We start from the raw sequence: 19,680 nt of genomic DNA, 5'->3' as shown, positions 1-19,680 counted from the left end.
CTCCAGGTGCGCTCCGGCGGCTCTGCCCTCCACGGGCGCTCGGGCGGCTCTGCCCTCCAGGAGCGCTCGGGCGGCTCTGCCCTCCAGGAGCGCTTGGGCGGCTCTGCCCTTCAGGAGCGCTCGGGTGGCTCTGCCCTCCACGGACGCTCGGGCGGCTCTGCCCTCCAGGAGCGCTCCGGCAGCTCTGCCCTCCACGGGCGCTCGGGTGGCTCTGCCCTTCAGGAGCGCTCCGGCGGCTCTGCCCTCCACGGGCGCTCGGGCGGCTCTGCCCTCCACGGACGCTCGGGCGGCTCTGCCCTCCACGGACGCTCGGGCGGCTCTGCCCTCCAGGAGCGCTCGGGCGGCTCTGCCCTCCACGGACGCTCGGGTGGCTCTGCCCTCCAGGAGCGCTCGGGCGGCTCTGCCCTCCACGGGCGCTCGGGCGGCTCTGCCCTCCACGGGCGCTTGGGCGGCTCTGCCCTCCAGGAGCGCTCGGGCGGCTCTGCCCTTCAGGAGCGCTCGGGTGGCTCTGCCTTCCACGGACGCTCGGGTGGCTCTGCCCTCCACGGGCGCTCGGGCGGCTCTGCCCTTCAGGAGCGCTCGGGCGGCTCTGCCCTTCAGGAGCGCTCGGGCGGCTCTGCCCTCCACGGGCGCTCGGGCGGCTCTGCCCTCCACGGACGCTCGGGTGGCTCTGCCCTTCACGGGCGCTCGGGCGGCTCTGCCCTCCAGGAGCGCTCGGGCGGCTCTGCCTTCCACGGACGCTCGGGTGGCTCTGCCCTCCACGGGCGCTCGGGCGGCTCTGCCCTCCAGGAGCGCTCGGGCGGCTCTGCCCTTCAGGAGCGCTCGGGCGGCTCTGCCCTCCACGGGCGCTCGGGCGGCTCTGCCTTCCACGGACGCTCGGGCGGCTCTGCCCTCCAGGAGCGCTCGGGCGGCTCTGCCCTTCAGGAGCGCTCGGGTGGCTCTGCCTTCCACGGACGCTCAGGCGGCTCTGCCCTTCACGGGCGCTCGGGCGGCTCTGCCCTCCAGGAGCGCTCGGGCGGCTCTGCCCTTCAGGAGCGCTCGGGCGGCTCTGCCCTCCACGGGCGCTCGGGCGGCTCTGCCCTCCAGGAGCGCTCGGGCGGCTCTGCCCTCCACGGGCGCTCGGGCGGCTCTGCCCTTCAGGAGCGCTCGGGCGGCTCTGCCCTCCAGGAGCGCTCGGGTGGCTCTGCCCTCCAGGAGCGCTCGGGCGGCTCTGCCTTCCACGGACGCTCGGGCGGCTCTGCCCTCCAGGAGCGCTCGGGCGGCTCTGCCCTTCACGGGCGCTCGGGCGGCTCTGCCCTCCACGGACGCTCGGGCGGCTCTGCCCTTCAGGAGCGCTCGGGTGGCTCTGCCTTCCACGGACGCTCGGGCGGCTCTGCCCTTCAGGAGCGCTCGGGTGGCTCTGCCTTCCACGGACGCTCGGGCGGCTCTGCCCTTCACGGGCGCTCGGGCGGCTCTGCCCTCCAGGAGCGCTCGGGCGGCTCTGCCCTTCAGGAGCGCTCGGGCGGCTCTGCCCTCCACGGGCGCTCGGGCGGCTCTGCCTTCCACGGACGCTCGGGCGGCTCTGCCCTCCAGGAGCGCTCGGGCGGCTCTGCCCTTCAGGAGCGCTCGGGTGGCTCTGCCTTCCACGGACGCTCGGGCGGCTCTGCCCTTCACGGGCGCTCGGGCGGCTCTGCCCTCCAGGAGCGCTCGGGCGGCTCTGCCCTCCACGGGCGCTCGGGCGGCTCTGCCCTCCAGGAGCGCTCGGGCGGCTCTGCCCTCCACGGGCGCTCGGGCGGCTCTGCCCTCCAGGAGCGCTCGGGCGGCTCTGCCCTCCACGGGCGCTCGGGCGGCTCTGCCCTTCAGGAGCGCTCGGGCGGCTCTGCCCTTCACGGGCGCTCGGGCGGCTCTGCCCTCCACGGACGCTCGGGCGGCTCTGCCCTTCAGGAGCGCTCGGGTGGCTCTGCCTTCCACGGACGCTCGGGCGGCTCTGCCCTTCAGGAGCGCTCGGGTGGCTCTGCCTTCCACGGACGCTCGGGCGGCTCTGCCCTTCACGGGCGCTCGGGCGGCTCTGCCCTCCAGGAGCGCTCGGGCGGCTCTGCCCTTCAGGAGCGCTCGGGCGGCTCTGCCCTTCACGGGCGCTCGGGCGGCTCTGCCCTCCACGGACGCTCGGGCGGCTCTGCCCTCCAGGAGCGCTCGGGCGGCTCTGCCCTTCACGGGCGCTCGGGCGGCTCTGCCCTCCACGGACGCTCGGGCGGCTCTGCCCTCCAGGAGCGCTCGGGCGGCTCTGCCCTTCAGGAGCGCTCGGGCGGCTCTGCCCTTCACGGGCGCTCGGGCGGCTCTGCCCTCCAGGAGCGCTCGGGCGGCTCTGCCCTTCAGGAGCGCTCGGGCGGCTCTGCCCTCCACGGGCGCTCGGGCGGCTCTGCCCTCCAGGAGCACTCGGGCGGCTCTGCCCTCCACGGGCGCTCGGGCGGCTCTGCCCTTCAGGAGCGCTCGGGCGGCTCTGCCCTCCAGGAGCGCTCGGGTGGCTCTGCCTTCCACGGACGCTCGGGCGGCTCTGCCCTCCAGGAGCGCTCGGGCGGCTCTGCCCTTCACGGGCGCTCGGGCGGCTCTGCCCTCCACGGACGCTCGGGCGGCTCTGCCCTTCACGGGCGCTCGGGCGGCTCTGCCTTCCACGGACGCTCGGGCGGCTCTGCCCTCCAGGAGCGCTCCGGCAGCTCTGCCCTCCACGGGCGCTCGGGCGGCTCTGCCCTCCAGGAGCGCTCGGGCGGCTCTGCCCTCCAGGAGCGCTCGGGCGGCTCTGCCCTTCACGGGCGCTCGGGCGGCTCTGCCCTCCAGGAGCGCTCGGGCGGCTCTGCCCTTCACGGGCGCTCGGGCGGCTCTGCCCTTCACGGGCGCTCGGGCGGCTCTGCCCTCCAGGAGCGCTCGGGCGGCTCTGCCCGGTGGCCCTTGTGCGCCACGGTGCTGCGGGCGCTCCTGTGCTTCGGGTCTGTGCGGGTCGGCGTGTTTGCATTTCTCTTGGGTCGAGGCCCAGGGAGTGGAATGGCTGCTTCAGACAGTGGCGCTGTTCCCCTTTCTGAGGAACCTCAGGACTCTTTTCCACACTTGCCCACCTGTGCTGTGTGAGGGTTCCAGCGTGTTCCCTTTTCTCCCAGCGCTTGCTGTGTCTCTGACTGAGGACCAGCCCTCCCGGGGTGAGGGCAGTGCTTGCCTCCCTGTGGTTTTGAACTGCATTCCCTCCTGGCTGTGGGCTTCCCCGGTAGCTCAGATGGTACGGAGCCCGTGCAGAAGACCTGCTCAGGCATATCCCCTGCAGAAGGGAATGGCAACCCGTTCCAGTGTGCTCGCCTGGAGAGTTCCCTGGACAGAGGAGCCTGGCGGGCTACAGTCCCTGCGATCACAGAGTCAGATAAGGCTGAAGCGACTACCGCTTTCCTTTCTGACTGGTGCTGAGACTGTTCACGTGCTTGGTAGCCATTTCTATATAATCTGTCCGACAGCGTCTCTTCAGATCCTTTGACTGTTTTTCAGTTGAGGTCTGTCATTTCATTGTTGACTCATAAGCATGCTTTGTGGTCTAGATACAATCCCTTATCGGATATATATACTGTGTAAACATTTCCTCCCGTTTTCTGGGTGGTTTCTTTCACCTTTTTAAAAATAGAATTGGAGCTGAGTTGCAGTGTTGCGATGGCTTCTGCTGAACAGCGGCGCGCGTTGTCCGGATGCGCGCGTCCTTCCCGTTATGGCCTCTCACGGGCAGTTGGGTGCAGTGCCCTCTGCCATGCAGCAGGGCGTTGTGTGTCCATCACGTGTGTGTGTGTAACACAGTCTGCATCTGTGGATCTCAGACTCCCTGTCCACCCCTCTCCACCACACCCCCTCCCCCGTCCCGGCAGCCCCAAGTCTGATCGCTGTGTCTGTGAGTCTCTGTTTCTCAGATGAGTTCGTCTGTGCCATATTTTAGCTTCCTTATATGAATGACACCATTAGGTGCTTGTCTCTGGCTGGCTGACCTCACTCAGTGTGATCACCTCTCGGTCCGTCCGTGTTGCCGCCGACGGCATCGCAGCGCTCTTTGTGGCCCAGCAGGGCTCACCGTGTCTGTCCACCTCTCTGTCTGTCCATCTGTGGTGACGTTCAGGTGCTTCCATGGCTTGGTGTTGTGAACAGTGCTGCCCTGAATGCTGGGCTGCGAGTATCTTTCTGAATTAGGGTTTTCTCTGGGTATCTGCCCAGGAGTGCGATTGCTGGATCATATGGCAGCTCTGTTCTTAGTTTTTGAGGAACCTGCAAACGTTTTCATAGTGACTGCACCGATTCATGTTCTTACCAACAGTGTAGGAGGGTTCCCGTCTCTGTACACCCTCTCCAGCATTTGCTATTTGTAGACCTTTTCAGCGATGTCCATTCTGAGCGATGTGAGGTGGTACCTCATTGTAGTTTGGATTTGCATTTCTCTAATAATTACCAGTGTTGAGCATGTTTCTATGTGTCCATTGGCTATCTGTATGTCTTCTTTGCAGAAATGTCTATTTAGACGTTTGGCCCATTTTTCAATTGTTTTGTTGTGGAGTTGTGTGAGGTACTTGTCCATTTTGGAAATCAGTCCTTTGTCAGCCATATCGTTTGCAAATATTTTGTCCTGTTCTGTGGGTTGTCTTTTGTTCCTTTGCTGAGTAGGAGCCTGTGAGCTTGATTAGGTTCCGCTTGCTTATTTCTGCTTGTATTCCTGTTGCCTTGGGAGGCTGACCTAAGGAAACGTGTGGTGCCTGTGTTCTCTACTGGGAGTTTTACGGCATCATGTCATAGGTTTACGTCCTTAAGCCATTTTGAGCTTATTTTTGTGGGTGGCATGAGGGTGTGTTCTAACTTCATTGATTTATATGCATCTCTCCAACTTCCCCAGCACCACTTGCTGAAGACTTTGTCTTCTTTTCTCCATTGTATGTCCTTGCCTCCTTGGTCAAAGCATAATTGAGCATACTTGTGGGTTTATTTCTGGATTCTCTGTTGCAGGCCCTTGATCCACGTGTCTGTTTCTGTGTCAGTACCACAGTGTTTTGAAGGTGGGAGGAGAAGGGGACGACAGAGAATGAGATGGTTGGATGGCATTACCGACTCAGTGGACATTTGAGCAAGCTCTGGGAGATGGTGGAGGACGGAAGCCTGGCGCGCTGCAGGCCATGAGGCTGCAGAGCCGGACAGGGCTGAGCTGCTGAGCGGAGATGGTGGAGGACGGAAGCCTGGCGCGCTGCAGGCCATGGGGTTGCAAAGAGCCAGACACGGCTGAGCTGCTGAGCAGAGATGGTGGAGGATGGAAGCCTGGCGCGCCGCAGGCCATGAGGCCGCAGAGCCGGACAAGGCTGAGCTGCTGAGCGGAGATGGTGGAGGACGGAAGCCTGGCGCGCCGCAGGCCATGAGGCCGCAGAGCCGGATCGCCTGAACTGCTGAGCGGCAGTAGCGGCAGCTCACACTGTTCTGCTCCCTCTGGCTCTGCGGCGCTGAGGCCTGGGGCCATTATGCCTCCTGCCTTGTTCTTTCTCTTCAGGATGGCTTTGGCAGTTCTGGGTCTTTTGTAATTCCACCTCAGTTTTAGGGTTGCTTGTTCCAGTTCTGTGAAAAATGCCTTGGCTAATTTGATAGGGATCACGTTAAATTTGCAGATTGCTTTAGATAGTATGGTCGTTTTACCCATATTAATTTTTCCAATCCAGGAGCTTGGAATATTTCTCTGTTTCTTTGAATCATCTTTGATTTTCTTGATTAATGATTTTTTTAGTTTCTCAGCATGTAAATCTTTCACCTCCTTGGTTGGCTGAATTTTTTGGGATACAGTTTAAAAAGGAATTTTTCTTTTACTTTCCCTTCCCGCTATTTCGTTATTCGTGTGAAGAAGTGCGACTGATTCTGTGTGTGAGTCTTGTGTCTTGCTGCCTCGCTGAATCCATTTGTCAGTTCCAGCAGTTGTTGTGTGTGGAGTCTTTAGGGTTTCCTGTTTATGGCAGCATATCATCTGCCTATAATGACAGTTTTGCCGCTTGCCTTCCGATATGGGTACCGTTCATTTCCCTAATTCACGTGTTTTTAATTGAAGGGTGATTGCAGTGCCGTGTGGGCTTTCGCCACCCCTCAGCGTGGAGCAGCCGTAGGCATACATGTGCGCTGGAGCCTCCGTCTCATCTCCCACCCCCTCCCACCGCCCCAGGTCCAGCTTGAACACCAGTTATATCTTTTCCTTGTCTGATTGCTCTGGTTAGGACTTGCAGTCCTATGCTCAATAGAAATGGTGAGATTGGACATCCTTGTCTTGCTCCCCAAAGGGAAGGCTTTCGACTCTCCACTGTTGAGGATGGTATTGGCTGTGGATTGGTCAAACGTAGCTTTTGTTATGTTGAGATATGTTTACTCTAAACTCACTTTGGTGAGAGTTTTTGTCATGAATGGATGTGGATCACGCACTTTTTGACTGTGTTGACATGGTGCCTCTCGTTGACTGATTTGCGTATGTTGAGCCTTCCTTGTGGACTTGGGGTGACCCCACGTGGCCAGGGCGTATGGTCTCTTCCATGTGCTGTTGGATTCGGGTCCCCAGAATTTTGTTGAGAGTTTTTGCATCTGTGTTTATCAAAGATGTCGGCCTGTAATTTTCTTTTCCGGCAGTGTTGGTTTTGGTATTTGGGTGATGCTGTCTTGTCTTTAAGAGTATTCCCTCCTCTTCAGTCTTTGAAGCAGTTTGAGAAGGATCAGTACGAGTTCTTTGTGTATTTCTCGATTTAGCTGGTGACGCCGTCTGGCAGTGGATTTCTGTTTGTACAGAGCTTTCTGATGGCAGGTTCTGTGTCGCTCCCAGTGCTCTCTTTGTTCGCATCGCCTGCTTCTCTGGGACCCAGTTTCGGTGGGCCGTGTGTTCTTAGGGCGTCGCCCTTCCTTCCAGGCTGTTGGACCGCCTGGCATACAGTTCTTCACAGTGCTCTCTTACGGACGTTTGTGTTTCTGTGATGTTGGCTCATATGTTTCCTTTTTCGTTTCTTGTTTATTTGGATTTGCTCTCTCTTCTTGGTGAGCCTGGTCAAAGGTTGGTCAATTTTGTGTACACTTTCAGAGAATCAGCTCTTGGTCTATTATATATTTTTTTTTAAGATCTCTATCTTGTTTATTTATTTTCTGTCAATGGAAACAGTAACAGACTTTATTTTCTTGGACTCCAAAATCACTGTGGACAGTGAGTGCAGCCTTGAAATTAAAAGACGCCTGCTCCTTGGAAGAAAAACTAAGACAGACCTAGACAGCGAATTAAAACACGGACACGCTACTTTGCCGACAAAAGTCCATCCAGTCAGAGCTGTGGTTTTCCCAGTAGTCATGTACAGATATGAGAGTTGGACCATAAAGAAGGCTGAGCACCAAAGAATTGATGCTTTTGAACTGTGGTGTTGGAGAAGACTCTTGAGAGTCCCTTGAACAGCAAGTGGATCAAGGCAGTCAATACTAAGGGAAATCAGTCCTGAATATTCATTGGAAGGACTGATTCTGAAGCTGAAACTGCAGTACTTTGGCCACCTGATGTGAAGAGCCGACTTATTAGAAAAGATCCTGATGCTGGTAAAGATTGAGGGCAGGAGGAGAAGGGGACGACAGAGGATGAGATGGCTGGATGGCATGACCGACTCAGTGGACATGAACTTGGGCAAACTCTGGGAGGTGGTGAAGGACAAGGAGGCCTGCAGTTCATGGGATTGCAGAATTGGGTGTGACTGGGCAACTGAACAGCAAAGAGCTGACCTCCAGTGGAGTGTTAGGGTTACATGTATGGCAAAGTAAATCAGTCACACCTAGACAGGCGTCCATTCTTTTTCGGATGCTTTTCCCATTTAGATTATGACACGATGCAGAGTGGGGCTCCCTGTGCTCTATACAGTAGGTCCTTGTTGATTCCCTGCTCACATGCTAGTAGTGTGTGTATGTTAATCCCAAGCTCCCGTTTCATCCCCTCCCCTTCGGTAGCCACAAGCTTGTTCTCTGTCTGCGAGTCTGTGTCTGCTTCATAGATAAGCCCTTGTGTACCCTTTTACTGACTCCACATATCAGTCACGTCATGTGACCTCTGTCTTCATCTGTCCGGCTTACTTCACTTAGGATGGCGATCCCTAGGCCCATCCGTGCTGCCGCAAACGGCGTCTCTTCATTCTTTCTTACGCGCCACGGACGCCCCGCCGTGCCTGTGTTCCGCATCTCTGTGTCCATCCATCTGCCCGTGGACATTCAGTTGCTTCCATCTCTTGGCTGTTGTAAATAGAGCTGCAGTGAGCACCAGGGTGCGTGTGTCTTCTTGAATTAGATTCTCATCTTTTCAGATATATGCTCAGGAGTGGGGTCGCCGGGTCGTATTGTGGGAGTGGGATCTCTGGGTCGTATTCTAGGTCTGTTTTTGTCCTTTTGAGAACCCCCATCCTGTTCTCCATGGTGACTGCACCGCCTTACATTCCCACCAGCAGTGTAGCAGGGCCCCTTGTCTCCGCCTCTCCAGCACTTATTGCTTGTAGATGTTTTCGTGACCGGGGTGGAGTGCTGTCCTGACCAGCGTGAAGCAGCCCCTCACTGCACTTTAGATTTGCCTTTCTTTGGCAGTCAGTGACGTCGAGCGTCTTCCCATGTGCTTGTTGGTCATCTGTACTGTTTTCTTCCGGGATACGCCTGCTCGGCTCTGCGGGCCACTTTATTTTATGTTCACTATTTATTTGATTGTGCCAGGTCTCAGTTGTGGCCTGTGGGGTGAAGTTCTCTGGCAGTAGTAAAGTCGGTTGTGCAGTCATGCCCAGCTCTGTGCCGTCCCATGGACTGCAGCCAGCCAGGCTCCTGGGTCCGAGGACTTTTCCAGGCCAGAATACTGCAGTGGGTTTCCACTTCATCCTCCAGAGCTCTTCTGACTGTGTTCTCATTGGATGTAAAATATGTGTGTTTATTTATTTGGGGCTTCCTGGATGGCGCTAGTGGTAAAGGAAACACCTTCAGTGCAGGAGAGTTGGGTTCGATCCGCGAGTTGGGAAGATCCCATGGAGTAGGGTTTGGCAGCCCACTCCCGTATTCTTGCCTGGGAAATCCCATGGACAGAGGAGTCTGGTGGGCTGTGGTCCGTGGGGTTGCAAAGAGTCGGGCGCGGCTGAGCGACTGAACAACAAACGCGGGTTTGATGACGGGAGCTCTGTAGCGCAGCCTGAAGCCAGGCGCCGTGACTCCTCCAGCCGTTTTTCATTCTCAAGATTGCTTTGGCTATTTGGGGTCTTCTGTGTCTCCATACAGGTTCTTAAAGCTTTTGTTCTAGCTCTGTGAAAAATGCCACCGGTTAATTCGATAGCAGTTGCAGAGAATGTATAGATAACCTTGGGCATTATAGTCATTCTGACAGCATTGATTCTTCTAATGCAGGAATGTCGAATCTGCACATGTGGCCGTTTTTCGCCGCAGGGTTATTCATCTCTGATCCATTTTGACGACTGACGCTAGAGCTTTACTTCTCTCTTCTCGGATGGGCGTCCGTCAGCTTTGTGGCGTACTGCCGTCTTTTGCTTACCTGTGTCATCAGGCTCTGCTCACATCTTCATCGCTTTCTTACACATTTGTCTATTGTCAGTTTTTCTTAGATTCTTGAATCAATTAATTTTGTTTTTCAGTCAGCTTTATTGAGGTATAATGGACACAGAGTAAGATTTCCCCATTGTAGGTGTACAGTTTTCCACAATGTAAATGTTCGCCCCTGTGGATCCATCTCTTCACTCTTGTAAGCAGTGCTGCTGGGAACGCTGGGGTGCATGTATCTTTCTGAATAGAAAGAAGTGCTCATCTTTTCCAGATATCATGGTCAGGAGTGGGACTGTTGGATGACATGGTAATTCTATTTTTAGACTTATATAGGGAACGCTAAAGGCTTCCCAGGTGGCTTGGTGGTAAAGAACCCGCCTGCCAGTGCAGGAGACGTGGGTTAGATCCCTGGGTTGGCAAGAAGCCCTGAAGGAGGAAATGGCAGCCCTCTGCAGCATTCTTGCCTGGAGACTTCCATGGACAGAGGAGTTCAGCAGGCTGCAGTCTGTGGGATTGCGGAGGGCCAGACAGGATCCAGTGGGCTGCAGCCCGTGGGGTTGTGGAGGGCCGGACAGGAGTTAGTGGCTGAATCACAGCGGGAACACCAGCGTCCCCAGGCTGCCTCGTGCGCCCCTCTTGCTCCAGGTCCCTCCCCGTGTTGCTGGCCAGCTTCCTGCACTCCCCGATTGGTGGTCGGGCCCGAGGGCCTGGCTGGGGCGTGTGCCCCCACCTTGTGGTGCTGCGTGCAGGGGTCTGTGGGGCAGGACGGGCTTCTGCGCCCGGCTGCTCTGAGGGCAGCTGGGCTGGCCTGTGTGTCTTGGCGGCGGAGCTCTGCCCCTCCGCTGTGCAGCCGTCTGGGGCCCGTATGGTTTCTGTGTGTCTGCTCTTCCGGGCGGCATTTGACCTGGGCCCCGTGCTCCCTCACTCCCAGCCCTTGTGCTGCCGTTGTTTTGCTTGGTCAGGAATGTCACAGGGGGACCCGTGGGGGCTGTCTCTGGTTTCTGGGCACAGCTGTGGGATTTGTCCCCAGTGTTCACTGCCGAGTGGCATCCTGCGCGCGCGTCCCTCCGTGTGTGTTTGCCGGTGCATGAATGTTTGGTCGTTCCCAGCGCCGTCTCGTGAACATAGCCGCTGTGTGCGTTTGCATTCCCGGGATCCCAGCGACAGCTTTGCATCTGTCTGAGGTAAGGAATGCCTCTGTTGAATTCCTGGGTCATCTGCTGACAATATGTTTAATTTTACATGAAGTACAAAGCTGTCTTCCGGCGTACCTGTGCCTCGGGCACGTCTAGCGAGCGGTGAGATGCCAGCTCTCGGTGTCTGCAGTTTTCAGCCTCACTGGGGTGAGTGTGTGTGTGTGTGTACGTGTATGCATGCTGAGGTTACACAGGGATGTGTGGGTGTCTGTGTGTGTGTGTGTCTGTGCTGAGGTCACACTGGTGTGTCTCTGTGTCTCTGTGTGCTGAGGTCACACTGGGATGTGTGTGTGTGTGCACGCTGAGGTCACACTGGGATGTGTGTGTGTGCACGCTGAGGTCACACTGGGGTGTGTGTGTGTGCACGCTGAGGTCACACTGGCCTGTGTGTGTCTTTGTGTGCTGAGGTCACACTGTGATGTGTATGTGTGTGCATGCTGAGGTCACACTGGGATGTGTGTGTGTGTGTGTGTGCTGAGGTCACACTGGGGGGTGTGTGTGTGTGTCTGTGTGCTGAGGTCACACTGGGATGTGTGTGTGTCTTTACGTGCTGAGGTCACACTGGGATGTGTGTCTGCATGCTGAGGTCACACTGGCGTGTATGTGTGTGTCTTTGTGTGCTGAAGTCACACTGGGATGTGTGTGTGTGTGTATGCATGCTGAGGTCACCCTGGGATGAGTGTGTGTTTTTCTGTGTTGAGGTCACACTGGAGTGTGTGTGTGTGTGTGTGTGTGTGTGTGTGTCTGGGTGCTGAGGTCACACTGGGGTGTGTGTGTGTGTGCATGCTGAGGTCACACTGGAGTGTGTGTGTGTGTGTGTGTCTGGGTGCTGAGGTCACACTGGGGTGTGTGTGTGTGTCTTTGCTGAGGTCACACTGGGGTGTGTGTGTCTGGGTGCTGAGGTCACACTGGGGGGTGTGTGTGTGTGTGTGTCTTTGCTGAGGTCACACTGGGGTGTGTGTGTGTGTGTGTGTGTGTCTTGGTGCTGCGGTGGCCTCTGGCTGCTCCTGCGCCCCGGCTTCTGTGAGCAGTGCTGCGTGAGCATGGGGGGCATGCGCCCCTTCCAGACACACGCTCAGCAGTGGGATGGCTGGCCCCCGTGGCGGCTCTCTCTGTACTTTTCCAGGAGCCTCCGTGGTGTCCTCCACGGTGGCTGTAACCGTGTACAGGCCCACCAACAGGATGGGAGGGCTCCCTCTCCTGCACGCGCTCTGCAGCGTTCGCTGTGTGTCGATCTGTGGGCGGCGGCCATTCTGATGGGTGGGAGGTGAGCCTCTCTGAGGCTTTGATTTGCACCTCTCTGATTATCAGTGCTGAGCGTCTTTGCGTGTGCAGCGTGGCCGTCTGTATGTCTTCTTTGGAGAAAGGTCTTTGTAGGCCATCTGTCCGCTTCCGTTCAGTCGGGCGGGGCGTCCTGGCCGCCTGCTGGCTGCTGCACCGGCCCCCCTGCAGCATAGAGGTCTGTGAGCCGGTGTCCGGGTCCAGCTCTTGAGACCGTCGTGCGGTCCCGTCGGCTGGTGTCTGGTACGTGTTTCCTCCGCGTCTCCCTCTGCAGTCCTGACCCCGTTCGTGCTCTTTGCTTCAGGGCCCGTCAGCGCACAGCTCGTGGGCCTCAGGGGTCACCCTGAGCCGGTCACTGAGCTATTTGGCTTTTTCCTGTTGTTCACTCGCTCAGGCCTGTCTGACTCTTTGCAACCCCATGGAATGTACTCTGCCAGCTTCCTCTGTCTGTGGGATTCTCCAGGCAAGGACAGTAGTGTGGATTCCCTTTTCTCTCTGCAGGGGATCTTCCTCCAGGAGTCGAACTCTGGTCTCCTGGGATTGTTGGAGTGTTCCCATGTATTTTGGACTCTCCTGGTCTTGCCCGCATGAGTGGGGTGTTTGTAGAATTGTTGGTAAAGGTGTTCACATCTGCTGGTGTCTGTCCCAGGATTTGACCAAAGCGTTGAGGGCGAAACTGAAGCCCGCCCGTCTGCAGTCCTGCCCCCAGGAAATACAGCAGTCCGAGCGCCTCCACTGTTCCCATGCGTCCTGCCCCCGGGAAATACAGCAGTCCGAGCGCCTCCGCTGTCTCCAGACCTCTTCAGTGCCTCCTGCTGTTCAGTTGCTCACTCATGTCCGGCTGCTTGTGGCCCCACGGGCTGCAGTACATCTTCCCTGTCTGTCACTAACCCCAGAGCTTGCTCAAACCCACGTCCGTCAAGTTGGTGATGCCATCCAACCATCTCATCTGGTGTCATCCCCTTCTGCTCCCGCCTTCAGTCTTTCCCAGCATCAGGGTCTTGAGAGCTGTGACTGTGAGCGATGTGGTCCCTTTGACCCCTGAGACATGCGGTGTTGCAGGAGCGTCCTTGTCGCGTCCCAAGTGTTTCACAGTCTCCTCTGTCGTGTACGCTCTCCCCACGGGCCGCGAGATGCTGAGACTCTGGGCTTGGGGGTGTGTTCACCTCCTCTGTCCCGGTTGCTGACCGTCAGGCTCCAGTCGGGGGATGAGGTGCACAGCACATCCTCAGGAGCAGTGTCTGCGTCCCCATCGCCTGTGTGACCGAGGGCGAGGGGCTGCCGTGTCCTCAGAGACATGCTGGGCTGTGCAGGGCATGCCGTCTGCACACAGCGGCTCTCCCTGCCTCGTCGTTGCTGGGCCTCCGTGGGGGCCAGGACGAGCTCACCCGGGTCCCCGCCCCTCCCGCAGGCCTGTGGCTGCCCGCTCTATTGGAAGGGACCGCTCTTCTGCGGCGCTGGCGGTGAGCGCACCGGCTCTGTGTCCGTCCACAAGTTCGTCGCAATGTGGAGAAAGTGAGTCCCGAGAGGGGGTCGTCCCCAGCTGTCCCCCACCCCGGCTGGTACTCCAGTGGCCGGGACTGTCACTCTGGGGGAGGCCATGCCTGGGAGTCCCGGCGGCCGGGACGTTCACGTCTGGGGGAGACCGTGCCTGGGGCTCGTGGCACAGCTGCCATGTCCCTCCTGGGGCCCGAGTCTGGGCGGGGGCCAGTGGACGTGCGGGGGTCAGCAGGGGTGTGCTCTGTCGCCCAGGGTCCTGCAGAACTGTCACGACGACGCTGCCAAGTTTGTGCACCTGCTCGTGAGCCCCGGCTGCAGCTACCTGGTGCAGGAGGACTTCGTGCCCTTCCTGCAGGTGCGTGCCCGTGGCCCGCCCCGTGCCCCTCTCCCGTGTGTCCCCGCTGTGCACCGCACATGCCGCCGTCCGTGTGTTGCTGCCTCGTGCAATGCATACCCCCCACTGCACCTGCCCACCACACGCATGTCCCACCTCTGCTGCACACACCCGCACCCCTTTCAGAGGTGCATCCCTATGTCTACACCCGCGTGTGGGAGCCTGGCTCTCTGCCCCTGGGGGCCGCCTCTGCTGTGTGGGAGCCTGGCTCTCTGACCTTGGGGGGCCGCCTCCCTGGGCTGGCCCCGTGCAGCCCCTTGGGAGCTGTGTGAGCAGTGGGACCGAGTGGACAGCTCCAGTCCTGAGCCTGGGCGCCTGGACTCAGACGGGCACCGCGCCGTTGGGTGCCAGGCTGTCTCAAGCCGGGTCAGGGTTTGCAGGACGCTCACTCCAAATGCCTTTCCGCTTCCTTTAAGCACAGTTTGTTCAGGGCTTCATGGTCCGTTCTCTGGAGGAGAGTTTAACGTGACGGCTGGCCCCCTGCACGTTCCACTTAAAAAGAGGAACAGGCAGAGTTAGGCAGAGGATGTGAATGAGAGCTGTGTGGAGGGCTCCTGGGATTCTAGTCCTTTATCACACGAGGACGTGTCACAGACTCCTCAGAGCGTGGGACGCCCTCACACGGTGGTGTTTGCGTGTTCATACGTGTCCGCTCACCCTTGGTGGTGAGAGGCCGTGACAGCCGCCTCCGTTCAAAGGCCCGTCCTTCCTCAGACGTGGCCCCACAGTAGTCTTGCTCTGACGTGATTCCATGTGCCTGTGTGTTCGAGGGGACTCCCCGGGGGCGGTTCTGGGCCTGCCTATGCGACCCTGGGGTTCTGGTGGACACATGGGTTCTCGGCCCGTGGGCTGCGGGTGGTCCCGCGGCGCGTCCCAGGGCCGGGTGCTGTCCCCCCGCAGGACGTGGTGAACACACACCCCGGGCTGGCGTTCCTGAAGGAGGCGGCCGAGTTCCATTCCCGCTACATCACCACGGTGAGTGCGGCGCCCGCGGCCCCCGCTCCGCGCTCTCACCAGGCTCACGTGTCTGTGGGCCTTTTCTCTGGGGCTCGGGAGGGGTGAGCGGTGTGGCTCACACGGGCCCCGCGCAGGGCACGGCGCCGGGCCCCAGGGTCGGACGGGGCGCAGGACTCGGCAGGCGAGGGCACGTCCGAGACCCTGCCCTCTGCCTCCCGGGCGGCAGGGTTTCAGGTTCAGAGCATCAGGCATGGGCCCTGCCTGTGGCCCGGGGCCTCAGAACCACAGCCCAGGCCCCGCCCCTGCCGTGGGCCGGGGTCACCTGGGGAACCGCACCTGGGGGAAGGGCTCCTGCCCACACACATGGCTTGGCTCAGGGTGCAGGTGGGTGGCGGGTAGCCCCCGGGCACGCGGGCTGGGAGCACGCTTGTCCTGTAGCACAGAGTGCACACACGTGTGGGCGGGGCGGACGCACGCGGGGCGGGGCGGGGCCGCGGGCGGGGCGGGGCGGGGGTGTGGATGCCCCAGACCCCCTCACACATACACTGCGCACTCTGCTCCCCGACTAACAGTGACGATCCAGACTGAGCCGGCTGTAGACACTGCTGCGTGCCGGGGGCTCCTAAACACATAGGGGACGGGGCGGCCTACAGCGGGGGTGGGGAGGGGCTGTCTCACAGGAGCCGGGGAGGGGACATCCGTGGATGGGGACGGAGAGACGCCCTGGGTGGGGACAGGGGAGGGGGCGTCCTGGAGGAGGGGACGGAGTGGGGGGCGTCCTGGAGCAGCACAGAGGAGCGGGCGTCCAGGTGGGGCCAGGGGAGGGGGCGTCCTGGAGGAGGGGGCGGGGCGGGAGTGGGGCGTCCTGGAGGAGGCGACTGGTGGGGGGTTATCGTGGAGGAGGGGCAGGGGAGGGGCGTCCTGGCCCAGGGCAGTGCTGTCCGGACCACAGGGGGCCCTGTGCCCTGCCGGGCCTCCGTGTGCAGGGGCGGGGGCGTGCTCTCGGCTTGGAGCTCATGCTCTTCTCCCGGCGGTCGGTCAGGTGCTCGCGGAAGGGTCGGAGCGGAGCTTTAGGCCACGCTGTGAGGGCTGCCCGCCTTCAGAGCTGCTGTCCCCGCCCCATCCAGCTCGAGGGCGGCCCTCTCACTGCGGGCTGCGGACTGCGGCCGAGGGCAGCTCCCGCCGCACTGGGTCCCCCTGGGATCCAGCGGGCCTCCTTCCCGACCCTCCGCCGTGTGCGGGGCGGCCGCCCTCTGCTGGCGGCTCGTGGTCCTGCAGCTCACCCTCCCGAGTCCCTGGGGAGGCAACCCGGGAGGTCACCGGGCTGCGGGCGCGCTCACACCTGGGCCTCCCTTGGAGCCCTGCAGCGCCCACATCGCTGTGCCGGGCTGATGGGCCCCGTCGGTGCCCCGCAGGTCATCCAGAGGATCTTCTACACCGTCAACCGGTCCTGGTCGGGCAGGATCACGTGCGCCGAGCTGCGAAGGAGCACCTTCCTGCAGGTGCGGCACGGGATCAGGGCGGGACCGGGACCCACCGCTGCCGCCCGCGTCCCTCGCCCAGGCGCGCCCCGCCCCTCCCCGTCCACGCGTCCATCCCGGTCCACCGTCCACGCGTCCCCCCATCCCCGTCCACCGTCCATCCCTCCTCCCATCCCCGTCCACCGTCCATCCGTCCTCCCATCCCGTCCCCCATCCACACGCCCACCCGTCCATCCCTCTGTGCATCAGGTACCTCCCACCCTGTAGTCCCTCCATGCTACTCCCCTCCCCCGTCCCCCACCTTCTCCCCTCCGCGTCTGTGACCTGGCCTGGCCCGGGTGCACCCCTTACCCGGTGGCCCCTCCCGGCCCTCACACGAGCTTGCCCTGCTCTGACCCCGCCTGCCCACGACACGGGGTCTGGGCCTGTCCCCACTGGACGGGCTGTTTGCGCTCCGCGCCCTGGAGCCCCCGCTGGCAGTTCTGTGGTGTGTCCGGCAGAACGTGGCTCTCCTGGAGGAGGAGGCAGACATCAACCAGCTGACGGAGTTCTTCTCCTACGAGCACTTCTACGTCATCTACTGCAAGTTCTGGGAGCTGGACACGGACCACGACCTGCTCATCGATGCGCAGGACCTGGCCCGGCACAACGACCACGGTGAGCGGCCCCGCCCCCGGGGGCGCGGCAGGGCCGGGACTCGGCCGAGCCGGGACTCGGCCGAGGGGCGCTGCGCGGGCTCCTGGTCTCTCCAGAGAGGCCACGGCTGCCCCACACCGCCCGACCCCTGCCCTCGGGGCCTGCACCTGCACTCCCGCCGGACCTGCTGGGGCACTTGGGAGATGGGCACACACCGCGGACACGCCCACGTGGTGCTGGGGGCGCCCTCAGGCGGGCGTGGACCGAGATCTCCCGCACCTGGCGGCTCCCCATCGGAGCCACTGTCACTCCCCCAGCTCTTCCCACCCCCGGTCTCCTCTGTGTCCCTGAGAAGGGGGGGGTCACCCCGCCGTCATCTCAGGCCGGATCCCCTGATGGGCTCAGTGGGGGCCAGTCCGCGGGTCAGCGCAGAGCTCACAGCGCCAAGCTCACACAGTGCCTGTCCCCGCAGGGGAGACGCCTGTTCCCACAGGGCTCGGTGTCCCTCCCCTCCTCCCGTGTGTGTCCCTGAGGAGGGGGGCATCACCCCTGCCGTCATCTCAGGCTGGGTCGCCTGATGGGCTTGGTGGGGGCCAGTCCGAGGGTCAGCCCCGAGCTCACAGTGCCTGTCCCCGCAGGGGAGACGCCTGTTCCCACAGGGCTCGGTGTCCCCCTTCCTGCCGTGTTGCTGCTGCTGCCTGCTGTCAAGCCTTCTAGCGCCTGCCTGTGGGGGCACGGTGCCATCTGGAGACTGAGTCCCAGCTCAGGGCCCTGTGGCCACAGCGGGTGGGCTGGCAGCGTCAGGCCTGGAGTCGGCCTGGTGAGAACAGCAGAGAGACACGTTTCCTGGGGAGGCTTCAACTCCAGCCTCCGGGTGTGACCAGAGAGCCCTTGTGGGTCCTCATGACAGAGAGGCTGGAATAGCTAAATCCGAGCTTCCTTGCATTTTAGGAGCAGCAGTGAGGAATCCCGTATAGATAGTTTTTTAAAAATTTTATTCCTTTTTTAATCGAAGGATAATTATTTTACAAAATCGTGTTCGTTTCTCCCGAACCTCAAGGTGAGTCAGCCAGAGGTACACACAGGTCCCCTCACCCCTCTAGGTTCTCCCAGAGCCCTGGTTTTGATTCCCCGAACCTCCCTTTCCAAGAAACCAGATCTTCAGGGCACGTAAAATGGGCTGAAATCGCCTGAGTGGTGGATGCCTGGCTTTGCCAACGGTTTCTTTAGAACTGTCGGTTTCGGTGCACTGGGCCTCTCCAGGTAATGGCGCCCACGAGTGGGGTTCTGAGTCCTCGGGGCACTCATCTGTTTGTGGTCAGTGTGGCCTGCATGGGCCCCTGAGGTCAGCCCCCCAGGCCAGCCTTCTGCTCCTTGAATAGCTCAGGCTGGCCCCGCAAGGGCCCCGCGATCCTGGTGCGTGGGCGCCTGAGCGTGCGTGCGTGGGCGCCTGAGCGTGCGTGCGTGGATGCCTGAGCGTGCATGCGTGGGCGCCTGAGCGTGCATGCGTGGGTGCCTGAGCGTGCGTGCGTGGGCGCCTGAGCGTGCGTGCATGGGTCCCTCTCAGTTCCACTGTTGATCTCGACCGTGACCCCCGCTGTGAGATCAGCACAGGCCTTGGTGGCCGGGACGCGCTCATCAGGCCCTGAGGCGCCCACCTCGTGGCCCAGGGCTGGTTCCCACATCCCCGGGGCCTTCTGTCCACCCGTGTGGTTCTCACGTCCAGCGGCTCTCGTCAGCCGCTTTTGGGGGTCTGTCACCAAACAGGGCCGCTTGCTGGGGTCTCGTTTGTCCTGGGGACACGAGTGACCCTGGGCACGGTGGTCTTGCCGCCGGGACAGGACATGGGGCAGTTTCGAGTACGGCCCCCGGAGTGCCCATGGGCTGTGTCAGCTCGGGTTTTGCACGGGCTCGCCCTCCTGTGTGGAGAGGAGCGGGCTGGGGCAGAGCTGACTGGTCCAGAGTGGTTTTCTGCCCTCATGTCTCCAGGCGTGGGAGCGCGTCTGAGTCAGCTGTCCTGATTCCCTGGGGCTGTTGTCACGTGCGTGGGGGGCCCTCAAAGAACAGGAAGTCACCCTCCCAGTTGTGACGCCGGAGGCCCTAAATGAACTTGTTTATGAAGGCCCAACACCCACGCGGCCCGTGAGGGTTACCTGAGGCAGCTGTAACAGACGACTACAGATGGGGGCTCGACACCCGTCCTCCCGCAGCCCTGGGGACCACACGTCTGAGGTTAGGGGGTCCTAGGGCTGAGCTCCCTGCAGAGGCTCCAGGGGAGGGCCCTCCCCGCCTCTTCCGGCTTCCGGGGGCTCCGGGCGTCCCTCCGGCCTGGGCTGGTGGCCGCCTCCCTCCCGTCTCCGCCTCCGTCTCCACGTGGCTTCGCCGCTGCGTCCGTGTCTCTCCTCTTCCGCGTCTTATAAGGACCCTGTCCCTGGGTTTACGGCCACCCCCACTCAGGCGGACCTCATCTCAGACCTTCACTCCATCACCTCTGCAGAGACCCTGTTGTCATATAAGACCCAGTTCCCACGCTGGGAGGCAGGACGTGGCTGTCTCTCTTTGGAAAACCTCGTTCAGCCTCTGACACCGTCCAGTCTTTCCTCTCAGAGGAGACTTTTACTGAGGCAGGATGAATGGGGAGGAAAGGATGTTTTGTCTTTATTTCGCCATTTTTGTG

At 60.9% G+C, this 19,680-nt stretch overlaps 1 protein-coding gene across 2 annotated transcripts in view; it reads left to right on the top strand.

Moving 5' to 3' along the window:
• The window catches only part of LOC101116812 (serine/threonine-protein phosphatase 2A regulatory subunit B'' subunit beta), a 47,635-nt gene that overhangs the window by 20,616 nt on the left and 7,339 nt on the right, over positions 1-19,680 (top strand). For both annotated transcript variants that reach the window (XM_060408556.1, XM_060408555.1), the window contains 5 exons: positions 13,447-13,550; positions 13,788-13,890; positions 14,830-14,904; positions 16,302-16,388; positions 16,868-17,024. In XM_060408556.1, coding sequence (XP_060264539.1) covers positions 13,447-13,550; positions 13,788-13,890; positions 14,830-14,904; positions 16,302-16,388; positions 16,868-17,024 — 526 coding nt within the window. The remainder of the gene's footprint in view (positions 1-13,446; positions 13,551-13,787; positions 13,891-14,829; positions 14,905-16,301; positions 16,389-16,867; positions 17,025-19,680) is intronic.

This window comes from Ovis aries, chromosome Y (assembly GCF_016772045.2).
Source record: "Ovis aries strain OAR_USU_Benz2616 breed Rambouillet chromosome Y, ARS-UI_Ramb_v3.0, whole genome shotgun sequence".
NCBI classification, from domain to species: domain Eukaryota; kingdom Metazoa; phylum Chordata; class Mammalia; order Artiodactyla; family Bovidae; genus Ovis; species Ovis aries.
This window is presented reverse-complemented; position numbering and strand designations above follow the sequence as displayed.